The sequence below is a fragment of the Bufo bufo genome, chromosome 8 (assembly GCF_905171765.1).
Source record: "Bufo bufo chromosome 8, aBufBuf1.1, whole genome shotgun sequence".
In the NCBI taxonomy this organism is placed as follows: Eukaryota; Metazoa; Chordata; class Amphibia; order Anura; family Bufonidae; genus Bufo; species Bufo bufo.
In genome coordinates, this window is record NC_053396.1 from 11,539,416 (window position 1) to 11,559,522 (window position 20,107).

The 20,107-nt window shown below is 45.6% G+C and overlaps 1 protein-coding gene across 1 annotated transcript in view; it reads left to right on the forward strand.

Annotated features, from left to right (window-relative positions):
* The first annotated feature begins 1,932 nt into the window (after positions 1-1,932).
* LOC120977044 (caM kinase-like vesicle-associated protein) overlaps positions 1,933-20,107 on the forward strand; it is a 32,480-nt gene continuing 14,305 nt past the window's right edge. The window contains exons 1-2 of the mRNA XM_040404773.1: positions 1,933-2,048; positions 2,140-2,271. Coding sequence (XP_040260707.1) covers positions 1,954-2,048; positions 2,140-2,271 — 227 coding nt within the window. The 5' untranslated portion in view covers positions 1,933-1,953. The remainder of the gene's footprint in view (positions 2,049-2,139; positions 2,272-20,107) is intronic.

Genomic DNA, 20,107 nt, shown 5'->3' on the forward strand with positions numbered 1-20,107 from the left:
AACCCTAAAAAATATATGCAAAGGAGGAATTTATTAATTGGAAGAAAGTATAAGGGTTTTGGAGCTGGGACACCTCCTGCTGAACCCCCCCAACCCATTCGACTCTTGTGACATGTTAGTAGAATATCCCTTTAAAAAGAGTCCATTATAACATTAAATTTGCACTTTGATACGATTAGGGCAGGATAACATTATCTGTGGTAAGAATCAGTTATTCAGGATTCATTATGATCATAGTTATCTGTCTTTTTGATATCACGTATACATTTTTAATGACAGCTTTTTACTTTGGAAAGAGATATCTCGGGGCTGGATTTTAATGGGTATCAGTCGGTAGAAAGTGGCATTTTGTAAGAGTGAAGACTTTGATAAGGTTAGGATTATACTTTCGGATCTGTCCCTCCCCCTACCGATCCCCCGCACGGTCGGAAGATAAATTATTGAGATGTCGTTGTACACTCTGCATTTACATGAAAGGATATTGATACCGTCTTTGTAAAATTAAGTCTTGCTATTCTGTAGGATGATAAAGAAGTCCTAACATTTAACCAGTATTCCAATATCTTTTTTTTTTTTTATCGTGACGTGAAAGGGGTTTCACCTGCATAACTCTGTAGGGGAGCAGGGACATGGCTGTACCAGTTAGAAGCTTCCTCTCATCAGACCTGATGTCACATTAAAGGGTTACACTGATCTCATACACTAGTGGCATATCGCCGGGATATGCCTCCAATGTCAGATAGTACACATGTACTCGCCATTAACTCATTGCCATATGTGCACCTTGGAGATGCCCTAAAATGAGTCTGATGAGTAGATAACTATCCTTTCTCCGATACAGAGCTCCATATCCCCTGCACTGCCAGAGAATTAAAAGGACAGTCCAGATTTTGACAACTGATGGCCTATCCCACAATCTGATCGGTGGTGGTCTGACAACCCTGCACACCTGCCAATTAGCTGATTCAGAGTAGCTCGGCACCTGAACTACATAGCTCTGTGCCCTGTGTAGTGACCAACGGGAGCAGCACTGTAGTAACCAGCTATGTCGCCGGAGCTACACTGAAGAAACTGATTGACAGGGTGTCATACCCCCACCAATCACATAGTGACGATCTATCCTGAGGATAGACTATTGCTTGGAAAAAAAATGGATAGTCCCTTTAAATGAAATGCAGCCACCACTAGAGGGATCTTGGTAACCTACCTCAGTACTGATACCAGTGTATTAATAGTATGCAGTAAGCTGCCCCTGGTGGTTGCTACAGGAAATCAGTTAAAAAGGACCTGTCCCCTCTCCTGACATGTCTGTTTTAGTAACTACATGTATTCCACATTAACATGCTGGAGCATCTATTCTTATGACTGTATGTTGTATGACTTATGACTGTATATTATTCTTACTAGAAGTTTAGGAATGAATCGCCAGCTGGGTGTTAACAATGGGGGACTCTACACAGCATTGATTAGACAGTATGAGACTGCAGAGACCCCCCCCCCCCCCCCCCCCTTAAACCAGTAACATCCACTTGGCAATTCATTCACACATTTTCCAGTATTTACTAAAACATGTCAGGAGTGGTGACAGGCCCCTATTGAAATTATTATTTCTAGCCACCACTAGGGGGAGCTTAGTGCATACACACACGGAGATCAATAGTGCAGAAAGTACACAGGCTCCCTCTGGTGGTGGCAGCAGAAACTGCATCATCTAATTCTTACTTGCTGTAAAGCTCTGATCACTATAAAGATATATTAAGAAATGAATGAATATAGATTGATGGCCCTTTAAGCAACATGGTGGTAAAAGGGATAGATTCAGTTTAAGAGTTTTGACTGTGTTTTTTTCTGGATCGGTATCTGCTCCCCTGAATTGAGGGGGCTCGGTATTATGTGTGTCTTGTCCCTCTGTTCTGCTCTCACCTACCTTCTCTATCGTCTCTTGTAGTGGCCATGCCTTTTGGATGTATCAGTGTCCGCAATGAGAAAACATACAACTGCTTCTCGGATATCACAGACAAGTATGAGATTGGCCAGCTCCTCTGTTCGTGAGTATCGTGCCTCTGGCGACTTTCATCACTTCTTTTTCACTGGTTGATTTAACATTGGGTATCTATTCACTATACCTGTGCCCCACAGGAAGGAGTTTTGTGAAATATGCCTCGCCCGAGAGATGCAGACTGACCGTGTCTACGTCTGCAAAAAGTTCCTGAAAAAAGATGGCCGAAAAGTGAGAAGAGCAGCAAAGAATGAGATAATGATACTAAAAATGTAAGAAAACAGCTTCATACATACACATATATATATATATATATATATATATATATATATATATATATACACACACACACACATACGCTATTCCTTTTAATCGGTTGCTAATTATCTCTTTATCAGCTATAATCAGTGACTCTAGCTTACCTGCATGGTCTATTGTCTCAAATACACCTCCTGCCTCATCCGAGGTGCTCATTTGTTCTTCCCCCTACAGCTCTGCTTGCTTAGATCGGCTCCCTTGTTCAAGAACAAGACCACCCGAGGCTCACCAGAACAAGTGGGATAGCTGTGCTCATTAAGGGCAAAGCTATCCAATGATACTGGATTAGCTGCTCTCACAATGGGGGACCACAATGGTGTCTTATGCCTCTGTTACTTATGTTGTATCAGCCTAAATAGGTCTGTGTAGAGGTACAGAAAGCCCTGTGACTACCTCTATACATGTACCCAAATAGTGGTCACCCAGGGAGGAAGTCAAACGATTGCTAGTCAGCATGAAGTACTACAGCTTGATGAATGTCCTAAACAATTAACCTTAGAAGAACCAGAACCAGGTTTTCATTTACCCTGCGGCAAAGGTTCACTTTTTTGTTCTAACTCTGCCTCTAAATACCCTGACCAAGGTAAAGATGCTATACCGCTGACTTAAGTCTCGATACCCACAGACCCAGATGCACATTCAGCTGGTGATTTGGATGTATTCGAAGCTTAGTATGCCATCATTTGACTACCCTATCAGGATATTTGGAACCCCCATCAATTAGCAGGAAAGAATGTCTTTAGAGGACCCAAAATGTCCATACATTATGAAGATAGTACATTGATTTCAATGGTCATCATGTAATACTTAGTTTCTCCTGTAGTGGTGGAAATGAAACACTTACTCCCAGGTTTTCTGGCAGATTACAGCTAATCGCTGAGGTCCATTCAGCAGAACACTCTGTGACTAGTTTATGTCTACTAGAAAGGCATTTGTAAATGGTGGATAACCCCTTTACTGGAGACTTGGGATACCATAGACATAAAGAGCTAGAAAAAAATAAATGTATAACTACCAGGAGCCACACACGAGTCACCGTATTTTTCGCCCTATAAGATGCACCTAGGTTTTAGCGGAGGAAAATAAGAAAAAAAAATTTTTTTCATCTGATCTGAGGTTTTTTCTTATTTTTCATTAGCAGAGAAGAAAAGAAAAAAAATATTTTTCATCAGACCCCCAATACTCATCTGACCTAAGATAAGATCCCAGATCCTCATCAGACCTCCAAATTAGACCCCAATGCTCAGATCAGACAACACAAATCAGACTCCCAGTGTCAGCCCCCCATGCTCAGATCAGACCCCCCCATGCTCAGATCAGACCCCCCCATGCTCAGATCAGACCCCCCCATGCTCAGATCAGACCCCCCCATGCTCAGACCAGACTCCCATGCTCAGACCAGACTCCCATGCTCAGACCAGACTCCCATGCTCAGATCAGACCCCCCCATGCTCAGATCTGACCCTCCATGTTGAGATAGGACCCCCCCCATGCTCAGATCAGACTCCCCTGTACTCAGATTTGGCCCCCCCATGCTAAGATCAGACCCCCCATGCTCAAATCTGCCCCACCGTGCTCAGATCAGACGACTCCCATGCTCAGACCAGACTCCCATGCTCAGACCAGACTCCCATGCTCAGACCAGACCCCCCATGCTCAGATCAGACCCCCCATGCTCAGATCTGACCCTCCGTACTCAGATTTGGCCCCCCATGCTCAGATCTGACCTCCCATGCTCAAATCTGACCCCCATGCTCAGACCAGACTCCCATGCTCAAATCAGACTCCCCCGTACTCAGATCTGACCTCCCCATGCTCAGATCTGACCTTCCCATGCTCAGATCTGACCTCCCCATGCTCAGATATGACCTCCCCATGCTCAGATCTGACCTCCCCATGCTCAGATCTGACCTCCCCATGCTCAGATCTGACCTCCCCATGCTCAGATCTGACCTCCCCATGCTCAGACCAGACTCCCATGCTCAGATCAGACCCCCATTGCTCAGATCAGACCCCCATTGCTCAGATCAGACCCCCATTGCTCAGATAAGACCCCCCCCATGCTCAGATAAGACCACCCCCATGCTTAGATCAGTATCCCCCATGCTCAGTACTATAATTTAAAGAAATCGCCTACCTCTCCTGATCGGGCACTGGGCTTCTGATCAGGCACCTGCTACTCTGCAGGTCTGAGACGGTCTCCACTGCAACCTGATGCGCACAGCGTCAGGTCATAGTGTGCGTCTCCACGTACTACGTGCGCATCAGGACGTAGTGGCCAGCGAGCTGGAGCTGCAGAGTAGCAACGGTGCCTGATCAGGAAAAAAGATTTGAGAATGGGTGGGGTGTAGAGTGCACTGGCCTGACTTCTTCCCAGCTCCACCGCTAGAGCCGCACTTGAAGAGGCAAAGAGCCGCGGGTTGGCGACCCCTGCCATAGACTATCTTGAATATGGCTTAGCCTTTATGGTTGTGACTGTGAGATAAGCTCTAAGCTGGGAAAGGAAAAACGAAACAACATTATCTTGGGTTCTACTTGAGTCAATATATAACAACTTGATTGGATTACGGTCAATGAGAAGCTAGGCTGCATCATTATGAGTCACTGGCGTCCCCAGAGTTAGTGGCTATGAATCTCATAAGCCTTCCAGCTTTAATAATGTACAGCCATCTTCTCTCAGTAAGCAGTTTTATTGAGATTATTTTTTTATGACAAATTGTGAATCTTCTAAGAAGAAAGAAATCATGTGGACTACACCCGGCGGTCCTTGCATGCATGTTAGAAGATGAGGGTGATTGTCTTTTTATGCCCAGTTTATGAGGATGGGGCTGTGTTCACATCTGTGTTACAAGCCTTCGTTGCAGAAAATACAGAAAAAAAATAGCGCTGCATGCATCAGAATGTGCTGTGCCTGGTGTGAACTGTACTTTTTCCACAATCCAGTACAGTGGAGTACACAATGTACAGACTAATGCTGGCCATACACTCAAAGGGGTATCCAGGTTGCACTGCGATCCTGTAAGGTGACCACTTCCGAGATTACGTGCCTGGCGTTAGTATCCGTAGTGCATGCGTGAGTGTGAATCCCTTGTTAGCGCTGTGGATTCTAACCCCAGACTAGGATCACGTGTCCAGTGTATGGCACATGATCCCAGAGGTGGTTGCTGCACGGGATCGTGGTGCAACCCGGATAGCCCCTCTAAGACTTCTTAATCTATGGGGAGAGGACAGAAAGCAGCTGCCACACATCTCTGGCAGCAGCTTATCTTCCTGAGAACAAAAAAAATCAGGCATGTTGAAATCCAACATGCCCGACACCTCCCAGTGGAGGAGTGTTAAAGAGGACCTGTCACCTCTCCAGACATGTCTTCCCCATGTAATAACGATTCTGGAGGCTCTATTCTTATTGCTCTTTGGTTATGCCATTGCTTTGTTATTTCTGCTAGAAGTTTATGAATGGATTACCAGCAGCTTGCAGTAAGGGTACAGATGGGTGTTACCAGTGTGTGTGTGTGTGGAGGGGGGGGGGGGGTGTCCTTGCACAGTCCGACACCAGCAGCACTGATTGGACAGAGTCAGACTCCCTACTAGTAACACCCAACAATACCTTTAGTGCAAACTGCTGGCAATTTGTCAACTATTAGCAGGAATATTATAGGAATGTCACAACACAGAGTAATAAGAATAGATGCCTTTGAATTGGTATTACATGGGGAATGCAAGTAGTTACTAAAACGGACATGTCAGGAGAGGTGACAACTCCTCTTTAACCCCTTAAAGACTCAGGCCTATTTCACCTTAAGGACTTGGCCATTTTTTGCAAATCTGACCAGTGTCACTTTAAGTGCTGATAACTTTAAAACGCTTTGACTTATCCAGGCCATTCTGAGATAGTTTTTTCGTCACATATTGTACTTCATGACACTGGTAAAATGAAGTAAAAAAAATTCATTTTTATTTATAAAAAAATACAAAATTTACCAAAAATTTGTAAAAAATTGCAAATTTCCAAGTTTCAATTTCTTTACTTCTATAATACATAGTAATACCTCCAAAAATAGTTATTACTTTGCATTCCCCATATGTCTACTTCATGTTTGGATCATTTTGGGAATGATATTTAATTTTTTGGGGATGTTACAAGGCTTAGAAGTTTAGAAGAAAATCTTGAAATTTTTCAGAAATTTTCAAAAACCCAATTTTTAGGGACCAGTTCAGGTCTGAAGTCACTTTGCGAGGCTTACATAATAGAAACCACCCAAAAATGACCCCATTCTATAAACTACACCCCTCAAGGTATTCAAAACTGATTTTACAAACTTTGTTAACCCTTTAAGTGTTCCACAAGAATTAATGGAAAATAGAGATACAATTTAAAAATTTCACTTTTTTGGCAGATTTTCTATTTTAATAATTTTTTTCCAATATTTATGGCCCTAATTCTGTAGTTTACAGAAACACCCCATATGTGGTCGTAAACTGCTGTACGGGCACACGGCAGGGCGCAGAAGGAAAGGAATGCCATACGGTTTTTGGAAGGCAGATCTTGCTGGACTGTTTTTTTTTTTTACACCATGTCCCATTTGAAGCCCCCCTGAGCGGGGTGCTCAGGGGGGCTTCAAATGGGACATGGTGTAAAAAAAAAGTAGAAACTCCAAAAAAGTGACCCTATTTTAGAAACTACAGGATAGGGTGGCAGTATTGTTGGTACTAGTTTAGGGTACATATGATTTTTGTTTGCCCTATATTACACTTTTTGTGAGGCAAGGTAACAAGAAAATTGGATTTTTTGTACTCACCGTAAAATCCTTTTCTCGTAGTAGGCATTGGGGGACACAGCACCATGGGTATATGCCCAGCTGCCACTAAGAGGCTGACACTAGAAACATAAAAAGTTGGCTCCACCCAGGTGGGCTATACCCCTCTGCCAGAGCCGAGAGAGATCAGTCGGTACAAAAGCAGTAGGAACGTCACACCTGAACCAAAAAAAACTGAAAGCCAACAACAAGTCTTCAACTGGGCAAACCCGACAACCAAACTAGGCAAAAGCCGGAACCTCAAACAAGAAGAAACTCAAGAAGGGGGGGATCTGTTTCCCCCAATGCCTACTACGAGAAAAGGATTTTACGGTGAGTATAAAAAAACAAATTTTCTCGTGCATGGCATTGGGGGACACAGCACCATGGGACGTCCAAAAGCAGTCCCCGAGGGAGGGAAGAAAAAAGTGCCATGCCACCAATCTAAAGCACAGCTGCTTGCAGAACCTTGCATCCCAGAATGGCATCAGCAGAAGCCAAGGAATGAATATGGTAGAACTTAGAAAAAGTGTGAACCGACGCCCAGGTGGCGGCCCGGCAGACCTGGGAAGCTGATGCCTGATGACGCACCGCCCAAGAAGCCCCAACCGCCCTAGTTGAATGTGCGGTCAACCTGGAAGGGGGAGCCCGGCCCTTCGCGACATAGGCCTCCTTGACGGCCGACCGAACCCAGCGAGAAATGGTGGCCTTGGAGGCAGGCAAACCTTTACGAGGGCCCACCGGGACCACAAAAAGAGAGTCTGAACGACAGAAGGGTTCCGTGAGGCGAAGATACAGGCGAAGAGCCCGAACCACATCCAGGCAATGGAGGGATTTCTCCTTAGAGTGAGAAGGATTGGGGCAGAAGGAAGGAAGGACGATTTCCTCATTAATATGAAACGAGGAAACCACCTTCGGGAGAAAGGAGGGAACAGGACGCAAAACCACCTTGTCCTGATGGAACACCAGGCGAACGGCAAGAAAGCGCCGCAAGTTCGGAAACCCGGCGGATGCAGGTGACAGCCACGAGGAAGGCCACCTTAAACGAGACAAACGAGAGAGAGATCTCTGCCAAGGGCTCGAAGGGCGATGACTGAAGGGCGTCCAGGACGCGATTCAGGTCCCACGGCTCCACCGGAAAGCGAAAGGGAGTGGCTCGGCGAGCAACACCCTGGAGAAAAGTCCTAACCTGGGCCCGCGAGGCCACAGGACGCTGAAAGAGGACCGAGAGGGCCGAAATCTGCCCCCTGAGAGAAGCCAGAATGTTAGGGACGGAGAAACGGAGAGGGCGAAAAAGACCAGATTCGCACCAGGCAAAATACGCTCTCCAGGTCCCATAGTAAATGTGGGCCGACTGGGGCTTGCGAGTGTGAAGCATCGTCCGGATGACCGAGTCTGAGAGACCACGGGACTTCAGGACCGCAGTCTCAACAGCCATGCCGTCAAACGAAGCTGAGGTAAATTCGGGTGGAACAGAGGGCCCTGGGAAAGGAGATCGTGGCGCGGAGGAAGTCGCCACGGGATGTCGGCGAGCAGAAACACCAGATCTGCGTACCACGCCCTGCGGGGCCAATCCGGAGCCACCAGGATCGCCGGAACTCGGGCTGCCTTCAGACGCTTGAGCACTCGGGGAAGGAGAGGAATGGAACGAAAAAGATACAGAAGGTCGAACTGAGACCAAGGCAGAACTAGGGCGTCGACCGCGAGAGCCTGAGGGTCCCTGGACCGCGCAACATAGCACGGGAGCCTGCGGTTGAGGCGCGACGCGAAGAGATCCACGTCCGGGGTTCCCCAACAGTGACAAAGTTGGAGGAACACCTCTGTGTGGAGAGACCATTCGCCCGGGTCGATGAGCTGACGACTGAGAAAATCTGCCGCCCAATTGTCGACCCCGGGAATGTGTACGGCGGAGAGGACTGGAACGTGCGTCTCCGCCCACCGCAGGATACGGGAGGCTTCCTGAAGGGCCATCACACTCCTGGTGCCCCCTTGGTGGTTCAGATAGGCCACAGCGGTGGAATTGTCCATCTGAACTCGGATCGGGAGACCGTGGAGATGGGGAGACCAGTGAGAGAGTGTCAGGAAAATTGCCCCGAGTTCGAGGACGTTGATCTGCAGGGAAGACTCCTGAACAGACCAAAGACCCTGGACAGTGCGGGACTCGAAGACCGCCCCCCAACCGAGAGGCTGGCATCTGTGGTGATCACCCGCCAACTGGGGGGAGGAAAGACCGGCCCAGGGACACAGTCCGAGGATTCAGCCACCAGGAGAGATCCTGGCAAAGCTCGGGAGGGAGATGGGTCCAGCGATCGAGGCCTGCCGGGGACTTGTCCCACCTGGATAGGATGAACAACTGAAGGTCCCGGGAGTGGAATTGGGAATGGCCTCAAAGGAGGCCACCATCCTGCCCAGGACACGCATACACATCTCGATGGTCAAGGGAGACGGGTCGCGGAGACGAGTCACCCCCGACTGAGGAGAGGCAATCTACTCTGGGGGAAGGAACACCCGCCCGAGGCGAGTATCGAAGATCATGCCCAGAAAGGGCATCCTCCAGCATGGGACGAGAGAGGACTTGGATTGGTTGATGAGCCAGCAGAATTGGGCAAGAGCCAAGAGGGTTGTCCTCCAAGGACGGAGCCCGGATCAGAAGGTCGTCCAGGTAAGGCACCAATGCAACCCCCCTGGCACGGAGAAGTGCCACGAGAGGCTCTAGAACCTTTGTGAAAACCCTCGGGGCAGAGGCCAGGCCGAAGGGCAGGGCGACGAACTGAAAATGAAGAGAACCCACCGTGAAGCGAAGGAACCTTTGATGGGAGAGGGCAATGGGGACATGTAAATAAGCGTCCTGAATGTCTATGGACGACAGGAACTCGTCCGCCTCCAAGGAGGCGATCACCGACCGGAAGGATTCCATGTGAAAATGACGGACACGGACGAAGTGTTTGAGCGCCTTCAGGTCCAGGATTGGGTGGAGCGAACCGTCCTTCTTGGGAACCGTAAACAGGTTCGAGTAGAACCCCTGAAAGCGTTCTGATTCCGGAACCGAAATGATGACCCCTAGAGAGCGAAGGGAACGAATGGCCCGGAAAAACTCATCTGCCCTGGCGGGGGACTTGGGGGGGCGACGTCAGGAAGAACCGTCCCGACGGAAGACCTGAAAATTTGATCTTGTATCCGGAGGAGACTACCTCCAGAACCCAAGCGTCCTCCACACTTGCTTGCCAGATATTCTGAAAAGCGAGCAAGCGCCCCCCCCACCTTGACCGGGGCCGAGTCATGCGGAAGGTGGCTTAGTGGACTGGGGGCGAGCAGGTTTGGGCTTGGCATGCCAGGAGGGCTTGGCCTTAAAGGAAGGCCTAGTGGACTTCTTGTCTGGTCGGGCTGAAGGGGCCCGAAAGGAACGATAGGTCTGCGCCCGAGGAAACTCTTACCGCCAGTGGCCTCAGAGATGAGCTCCTCCAAACGCTTCCCACCGAGGAAGGGAAATTAGAGCCTTCTTGGAGGCGGAATCCGCCCCCCAAAAACGAAGCCAGATGGTGCGGCGTATGGCCACAGAGTTAGCGGCCGCACGGCCGGAGCGGCGAGCCGATTCCATAAAGGCATCACAAAGAAACTTGGATGCCTGGTAGATCTGAGAGGCAAGCACTGCCAGTTCCCCCTGGACCGAGCCTGGAGGTAAGGCTCGGATGAGCTGTTTGGCCCAGATCGCGCAGGCCTTGGCCACCCAGGAAGCGGCAAAAGCAGGATGGATGGCGGCACCCGCTGCTACGAACACGGACTTGGCCAAGGACTCGACCCGTTTGTCAGCAGGATCCGACAAGGAAGCCGCATCAGCCAGGGGAAGGGTAGTGGCCTTCGCCAGGCGACCCACCTGAGGAACCGTCGCTTGCTATTACACTTTTTGTGATGTAAGGTGACAAAAAATTGCTTTTTTTACACCGTTTTTATTTTTATTTTTTTACGGTATTCACCTGAGGGGTTAGGTCATGCGATATTTTTATAGAGCAAGTTATTACGGACGCTGCGATACCTAATATGTATACTTTTTTTTTTATTTATGTAAGTTTTACACAATGATTTCATTTTTGAAGCAAAAAAAATCATGTTTTAGTGTTTCCATAGTCTGAGAGCCCAAATTTTTTCAGTTCTTGGGCGATTACCTTGGGTAGGGTATGATTTTTGCGGGATGAGATGACGGTTTTATTGGCACTATTTTGGGCTGCGTGTGACTTTTTGATCGCTTGCTATTACACTTTTTGTGTTGTAAGGTGACAAAAAATGGTTTATTTAGCACAGTTTTTATTTTAAATTTTTTACGGTGTTCATCTGAGGGGTTAGGTCATGTGATTTTTTTTATAGAGCCGGTCGATACGGATGCGGCGATACTTAATATGTATACTTTTTTTTTTAATTATGTAAGTTTTACACAATAATATCATTTTTGAAACAAAAAGAAAATCATGTTTTAGTGTCTCCATATTCTGAGAGCCATAGTTTTTTCAGTTTTGGGCGATTATCTTAGGTAGGGTCTCCTTTTTTGCGGGATGAGATGACGGTTTGATTGGCACTATTTTGGGGTGCATATGACTTTTTGAACGCTTGCTATTAAACTTTTTGTGATGTAAGGTGACAAAAAATGGTTTATTTAGCACAGTTTTTATTTTTTACGGTGTTCATCTGAGGGGTTAGGTCATGTTATATTTTTATAGAGCCGGTCGATATGGACGCGGCGATACCTAATATGTATACTTTTTTTTATTTACGTAAGTTTTACACAATAACCGCTTTTTTAAAACAAAAAAAAGATGTTTTAGTGTCTCCATATTCTGAGCCATAGTTTTTTTATTTTTTAGGCGATTGTCCCAGGTAGGGGCTCATTTTTTGCGGGATGAGGTGTCGGTTAGGTTGGTACTATTTTGGTGGGCAAACGCCTTTTTGATCGCTTGCTGTTGTACTTTTTGTGATGTAAGGTGACAAAAAAATTGTTTATTTAGCACAGTTTTTATTTTTTATGGTGTTCATCTGAGGGGTTAGGTCATGTGATATGTTTAGATACCTAATATGTCTACTCCCCCCCCCCCCCCCCTATTTTTTACCTTTTTTTTTTTTACTTTATTTGGGGAAAATTAAGTTTTTGTTTATTTTTACTTGAAACTTTTAGTTTTTTGGGGGGGGAAACTTTATTTTTTCAACTTTTTTTTAACTTTATTTTTTATCCCACTTTGGGACTTCAACTTTTGGGGGTCTAATCCCTTTTACAATGCATTCCAATACTTCTGTATTGGAATGCATTGGCTGTATGAGTAATACTGTGTGTATTACTCATACAGCTTCCGGCCTGTGAGATCCAGGGGGCTGAATCTCACAGGCTCGTCACCGGAAGGCAGCGCAGATGCCTAAGGAAGGCATCGCGCTGCCTTCCATGCCATCGGGTCCCCCCTACAGCCGCATGGGGACCCGATGGCACCGCCGCCCGCTGGATAAGGTAAAACCGCAAACCGCAGGTCTGAATTGACCTGCGGTTTGCCGCGATCGCCCCCGGCGTTGTGTGATTGATTTCAGCAGACATCCTGTCCCGATTAACCCCCGCCGCTATGTAATTTTAAACTTAGGACGTACCGGTACGCTTTGGGTCCTTAAGGACTCGGCAAAGTCCTTAAGCGGTTAAAGGGAATGTCTCACTTCAGCAAATGGCATTTATCATGTAGAGAAAGTTAATACTGTACAAGGTGCTTGCTAATGTACTGTGATTCTCCATATTGCCTCTGCTGGCTTGATTAATTTTTCCATCGTATTGTACACTGCTCGTTTTCTGGGGTTACGGCCACCGCTGCAGCGCATATATGAGGTGGTCGGGATGGGAGCTCCCGGGCATGCTTACCTATGCACGATTTCATGGTCCCACCCACCAGAGAGGCCGCTGCATTCTCCTATAGTGTGCAAGCACGACCACTGCTGCTGGATTTCAGGGTGGTCGTAAACCCCTGCATATGAGCAGTGTTTAATACAATGCAAAGGAGGCGATATGGGCAATCACAATACATTAGTAAGTGCCTTGTATTAACCGTGTCTACATGATAATTGCCATTTGCTGAAGTGAGACAACCCATTTAAGAATTCCCTGAGCATATTAGATCTGCCTAAATTGTCAGTTCACCCTACATCTGATGTGTGTGGCCAGCTTCTGTCAGTAAATACAAGGGAAAATGGAGCTCCAGATACTCACTGGGCACCTATACTAACATTGCTTTGGCCAGGGTGTTTAGATACAGGGCTATGGCAGCGAACCGTCATTTTGCCTTCAAAGTCACAGTCATCATTGCTCTTGCCAGAGAGCAGAGCATCATGGGAGTTTAGAAAACAGCCACACAGATAAAGCTGTCACCTGTCTGCGCACGGTGTGAAGTTGTCTGTTTCCCACAGCAACATTTTTTTTTATTCCACTTTGGATGTGAAGAGAGAAGAGAAAACATGATGACTTAAAATTAGATAAGCAAAATATATGCCAAGCCATTCAACAGTTTATGCAGCGATATGTCAATTTGGGTTACTCCCCAGATGGGCCCGTCTGCAGACGCTTACTAAGGTCTCTGCTTTTGATGATTATCTTAGAGGTTGGGTTTTCTATTCAGATTTCTAGTAATTGAGCTCCCGAGGGCTTCCCCGTTTTTGCAGTTAGTAAATTTCTTCTAGGACTTGTACATATTTATTAGTACAGAACAGGGCTATCAATCAAACCCCGCACAGCTAGAAATCCATTAATATTTTACTCTATTCTGGCTCCCGTCGTTTGTTTTCTAATTCGGGGAAAGTAATCTTGGCCATTTGCCTGCCCACACTTGCTTCCTCCTTATGTCTACTACGTGCAGGTTTATGCTTTCACTGCTTGCATCAGTTTATTCTGCATTATATCAGCACCAAACGACATCATTTTCGAGAGATACAGCAGTGGATACTAAAAACTCATTTAAATTAAGTTTTTCATGTGTCATCCCACAGCTCCATGTAGAACAGCAATTACGATAAGGATCCTTGTTCATCCTGAGCTTTCTGTTTAATGAATAGAATTCCAGTGAAGACTGACACTCACCTAGGGGGAGCAGAGGGACATGCAAATGCAGTGTCACTTGCTATTCAGGGTCTGTGAAAATCTACGCAACATTCTTTATGGTGCCTGTAATCTAGTTATCACACAGCGGAAGGCCAGGATACGTCAGTAATGGCGGCACGCTGCATCTCATCTTAGGCTTATTCCTGTTTTTCGATTTAACCCCCCCCCCCTCCTTCTGCTGAATTATTCTAGAAGCAGCAAAGATCATTTTATTTCTGCAGCTGTAAACACATTTATTGGCTCCCTAGATACAAGCGTGTGCATGTGCAGGCAGCGCGGAGAACCTGGGGTAGGGGAATATCAGTTGCATGTTTTATAGGTCTGTAAGCAATGGAATATAAATGATAAAAACGGGTTCCCATCGGGTCCGTACATGGAGAGTCATGCCACTCCTGATACATGCCGCCCCCTGAATTAAAGGGCATTTGCCTGTAAAAAAAAAAAATGAATTAAATTTATTTTATTTTTCAAGATTAACACCTTCTGGAAAAGTTGAGTGACACCCATTATGGCTGCTACTACAGCTTCCTCTGGTGTCACTCAGCTTTCCCAGGCTCCTGAATGGCAACTCTGCCTCATTCTGCGCGGTGGCATGACCCAAAGTCACTGCGGACGGCCTACTTTATGCATCAATCATTAGAGACCTTGCCAGAAGCAAAATCTGTACCGGAGCCCACCTCCATCTCTCCTGTGACTTTTATATTATTGCTATGCTCTTACACTGCTTAGGGGCCTCATGTGCGACTGCAACACCTACTGTTAAACCCCATAGAGTAGGGTGATTCTAGTAACAGCATGGATGACATCACTATGTTCGGCACAATGACATCACCTGTTACCTGTGCCCTAAAAGCAGAACAACCTCTTTTGACGATTATGTTAGAGGTAGATTTCTAATAAAGCACCTTACGCCTATTTGTTTATTTCATGGCGTCTATAAACATCCACAGTTTTTATTTTTCGTTGCATTTTTTTTGAAAATAGTGTGCTTGAGCAACACCTTTTTATGACATTTTTTCAAGCTATGTGTTTTTCTATAGAAAGTGCAACAAAACACTTAAAACAATGGGTGTTTATGGGAGAAAAACTCCAGAAAATGGTCCAAAAAAGACACACCCAAAGCATTCTGCGATAAAAAAAAAAAAGGCCATTGTTTCCAAAAAACACAATGCAAATGAAGAAAAAACGCAACTTAATAAAAACATGTTTGCGCTGCATTTGATAATTCCCTTAGACTTACAGCCAGTCTCTGAAGGCAGTTTTTTTTGCAAGAAAAACACAAAATTCCTTAAGAAACGCCAAAAAAAAAAAGGCTTCGTGGAACCACCCTGAGGGATAATTTCAGGCAATTTATTGATGTAGTGTGAGGCGTTGATGAGTTTAGGCGTTAAATAATCCACATCCAGTCCACTGACCGTTTCATATGAAACCATCTTCTGTGTGGGACAGAACGGGGACCTTTTTGGGTCCTTCAAGTGTTGCCTCCTTTCATCAAACCTAAAAAATGTGTAAGTTAAAGGGATTATCCAGGACTTTGATATTGATGGCCTATCCTCAGGATAGGTCATCAATATCTAATTGGTGGGCGTCCGTAGGACCAAGCTTTTTGAAGAGACCCCGGCGCTCTGTGAGTACATAGGCTTCTTCCTAGGCCAGTGCTGTCACCATACATTGGCCAAGTGGCCGGGGCGCAGCTCAGTCCCATTCAAGTGAATGTGCCTGAGCTGCAATACCAAGCATAGCCACTATACAAAGTACGGCGCTGCTCTTGGTAAGCTGTTAGAAGACTGCAGTGCAAGCTAATCATCAGGGATGCTGGGAATCTGATATCAATGACCTATCCTGAGGATAGGACATCGATATCAAAGTCCCAGAGAACCCCTTTAACCAACATTTATGGGGGGGGGCCTTACACTTCCAGTTCCAATTTCCCGTACCCAATGAGCAATGTGTTGGCTATTCTGGGCGCAGTGACCGCCTTCGATGTATCACTCTGACAGACCGCAGAGATCAGCAGGGATCGTCTCTTTCATGCATATTTATCAGCTGTTTGTCCCAGTTTCCTCTGACACAATGGCCACTTGTGTTTTTGTTTGCGGCACAATTTGCTGACGTCAGCAGTTTTAAAAATACAGAACAATAGTGAAGTGGGACGCCCTGTATGAAAGCCGCTGCGCCATGGATGATATTCCCGGCAGGTTTACGCGCTGTTAATGAGCGCATCTCAGCGACTGTCACACAGGTGCTCCCATTTATACATTGAGGCTGCTCGCATGCTGACAAGTACATTCTCCAGATAAATGTGCATTAAAATATAGTGCCACCATTAGTAGAGTATTTTTAGCACCACCCTTAATATCACGGCAGATTTATATAGAAGCTGGAAGTTTATTGTGATGGGAAGTTCATTACTTGGCTGCGTGGAGAGAAGACGTCAGCTTAGGTTCTGGTAAACTGTTTTGCCTTTATTAAGGACCGAGCCTATAATAGCATTAAAGGGGTATTCCATTGCAGTCATCCATGGCAGAGAATAGTTGTTTGTGGCGGCCAGGGTTACGAAAACAACCGAACGGACTGCTCACAAAGGATTACTACTTATACCTGTGTGCAGAATGCTGCTGCTTTCTCTCTGGAGACTGCCTGCTGTGAGCTGTACTCTTTGAGTGCTACCCCCTCTCCCCACTCTGATCAGCCATGCACAACGTCCTCCCCCTCCCTGCTGCTATTGCAAAGGATCCTTTTAGACGGGCTAACACGTGGTCATAATCATCATGGGTTGAAGATTGACTATTGCTTAAGACATTTTTTACTGGGCCGGATGCAAGCTGTGTGGGGGCGAATTAGATTGTTCAGTCCCCATACAGTCGGCATGTTGTCAGCAGCACATAGCTGGATTACATGGGGCGATGTGCTGCTCAAAATTATGATTTGCTCATGTGTCACCTAATCACTGCCATGTTTACACAGGCCATTGATTGGGACAGAGTGTTCTTATACACTGCGTGCAGAATTATTAGGCAAATGAGTATTTTGACCACATCATCCTCTTTATGCATGTTGTCTTACTCCAAGCTGTATAGGTTCGAAAGCCTACTACCAATTAAGCATATTAGGTGATGTGCATCTCTGTAATGAGAAGGGGTGTGGTCTAATGACATCAACACCCTATATCAGGTGTGCAACTTCCTTTCCTTTGGCAAAATGGGTCAAAAGAAGGACTTGACAGGCTCAGAAAAGTCAAAAATAGTGAGATATCTTGCAGAGGGATGCAGCACTCTTAAAATAGCAAAGCTTCTGAAGCGTGATCATCGAACAATCAAGCGTTTCATTCAAAATAGTCAACAGGGTCGCAAGAAGCGTGTGGAAAAACCAAGGCGCAAAATAACTGCCCATGAACTGAGAAAAGTCAAGCGTGCAGCTGCCAAGATGCCACTTGCCACCAGTTTGGCCATATTTCAGAGCTGCAACATCACTGGAGTGCCCAAAAGCACAAGGTGTGCAATACTCAGAGACATGGCCAAGGTAAGAAAGGCTGAAAGACGACCACCACTGAACAAGACACACAAGCTGAAACGTCAAGACTGGGCCAAGAAATATCTCAAGACTGATTTTTCTAAGGTTTTATGGACTGATGAAATGAGAGTGAGTCTTGATGGGCCAGATGGATGGGCCCGTGGCTGGATTGGTAAAGGGCAGAGAGCTCCAGTCCGACTCAGACGCCAGCAAGGTGGAGGTGGAGTACTGGTTTGGGCTGGTATCATCAAAGATGAGCTTGTGGGGCCTTTTCGGGTTGAGGATGGAGTCAAGCTCAACTCCCAGTCCTACTGCCAGTTTCTGGAAGACACCTTCTTCAAGCAGTGGTACAGGAAGAAGTCTGCATCCTTCAAGAAAAACATGATTTTCATGCAGGACAATGCTCCATCACACGCGTCCAAGTACTCCACAGCGTGGCTGGCAAGAAAGGGTATAAAAGAAGAAAATCTAATGACATGGCCTCCTTGTTCACCTGATCTGAACCCCATTGAGAACCTGTGGTCCATCATCAAATGTGAGATTTACAAGGAGGGAAAACAGTACACCTCTCTGAACAGTGTCTGGGAGGCTGTGGTTGCTGCTGCACGCAATGTTGATGGTGAACAGATCAAAACACTGACAGAATCCATGGATGGCAGGCTTTTGAGTGTCCTTGCAAAGAAAGGTGGCTATATTGGTCACTGATTTGTTTTTGTTTTGTTTTTGAATGTCAGAAATGTATATTTGTGAATGTTGAGATGTTATATTGGTTTCACTGGTAAAAATAAATAATTGAAATGGGTATATATTTGTTTTTTGTTAAGTTGCCTAATAATTATGCACAGTAATAGTCACCTGCACACACAGATATCCCCGTAAAATAGCTAAAACTAAAAACAAACTAAAAACTACTTCCAAAAATATTCAGCTTTGATATTAATGAGTTTTTTGGGTTCATTGAGAACATGGTTGTTGTTCAATAATAAAATTAATCCTCAAAAATACAACTTGCCTAATAATTCTGCACTCCCTGTAGATCAGGCATCTCAAACTCCGGCCCTCCAGCTGTTGCAAAACTACAACTCCCACAATGCCCTGCTGTAGGCTGATACCTGTAGGCTGTCCGGGCATTGTGGGAGTTGTAGTTTTGCAACAGCTGGAGGGCTGCAGTTTGAGATCCCTGTTATAGATGATTCTTTGGCAGATTATCAGCCTGTGTAAAAGAGCTTTAACATTGAGAGAAGGGAGGGGGAGAGCAGAGAGAACTGTCAGAAAAAGAGCAGACCTGTGACGGATTTTCCTGAGATAAATAACCTATCCAGTGGGCATAGATATAATTAAGTATAACATGGTGATGCAAAATAATAGTAAACACAACACCTACAAAAACAGCATTAACCAACCAACATACATATAAAACATAATATTTTTTTAGACTTATCATAGGAAAAGCAAGTAATATGATAAAACAGTGGAAATAATGAACTAAAGATTGCAACAAGCTGTGGTAAGTATACAAGTATAAATGGGTAAAAAAAAATAGTGCAAATAAGCAGCTATAATGCTTGCAATTCATATACACTGGTCAACATAGGGCAAGTAAATAAGTAAAAAAATAACCGGTAAGTACCAGCATAAACTAATCCTGGTGACCAGAATTTAGAATGAGCAAGTTACATCAAAATTACAAACACCATGTTAGTAATGCTAACTGCAGGCCAGGCCTTCAAACGCATTTCGCCAGTGGCTTCTTCAGGGACATGAGGCACTTCAGGGGATTTGCAAGCATTATGGCTGCTTATATGTACTATTTTTACCGCAGTTTGCTGCTATCTTTAGTGGACTATTTCCCCAGTTTTATCACATTACGTGCTTTTACTATGATGAGTCTACGGACCCCATAGAATATATTGGGGTCCGTTAGGTTTCCGCTCAGAGGAAGATTTTTGAAGCAGAGACAAAAGTCATGCGCGCTCAACTTTTGTCTCCGCTACAAAATCATCTTCTGAGCGGAAACCTAACGGACCCCCATTATAGTCAATGGGGTCCGTAGGCTCCGTTCGGCTCAGTTATGTGCCGAATCCGTCCTTTCCGTTCTCCTGCTCCTATAACAGAGCAGGAGAACGGAAAGGCTGAACGCTGATGTGAACTCCGCCTAAGTGGTTCCTTCCAGCTGAATGTTGCTCAATATTTCATATAGATTTAGAGTGTAAAATGCTGTAAAAAGAGTTTTCCTATTGCTTCAGGGACCCCTCCATCTTTGTCCTGGAGCGCTACAGTCTATAATCTCTACGTTTTTATATCTATGTGTTTTTAATATCTTTACTGGATAATGAAAGAGACCTGCTGTCTCTCAGTGACAGATGT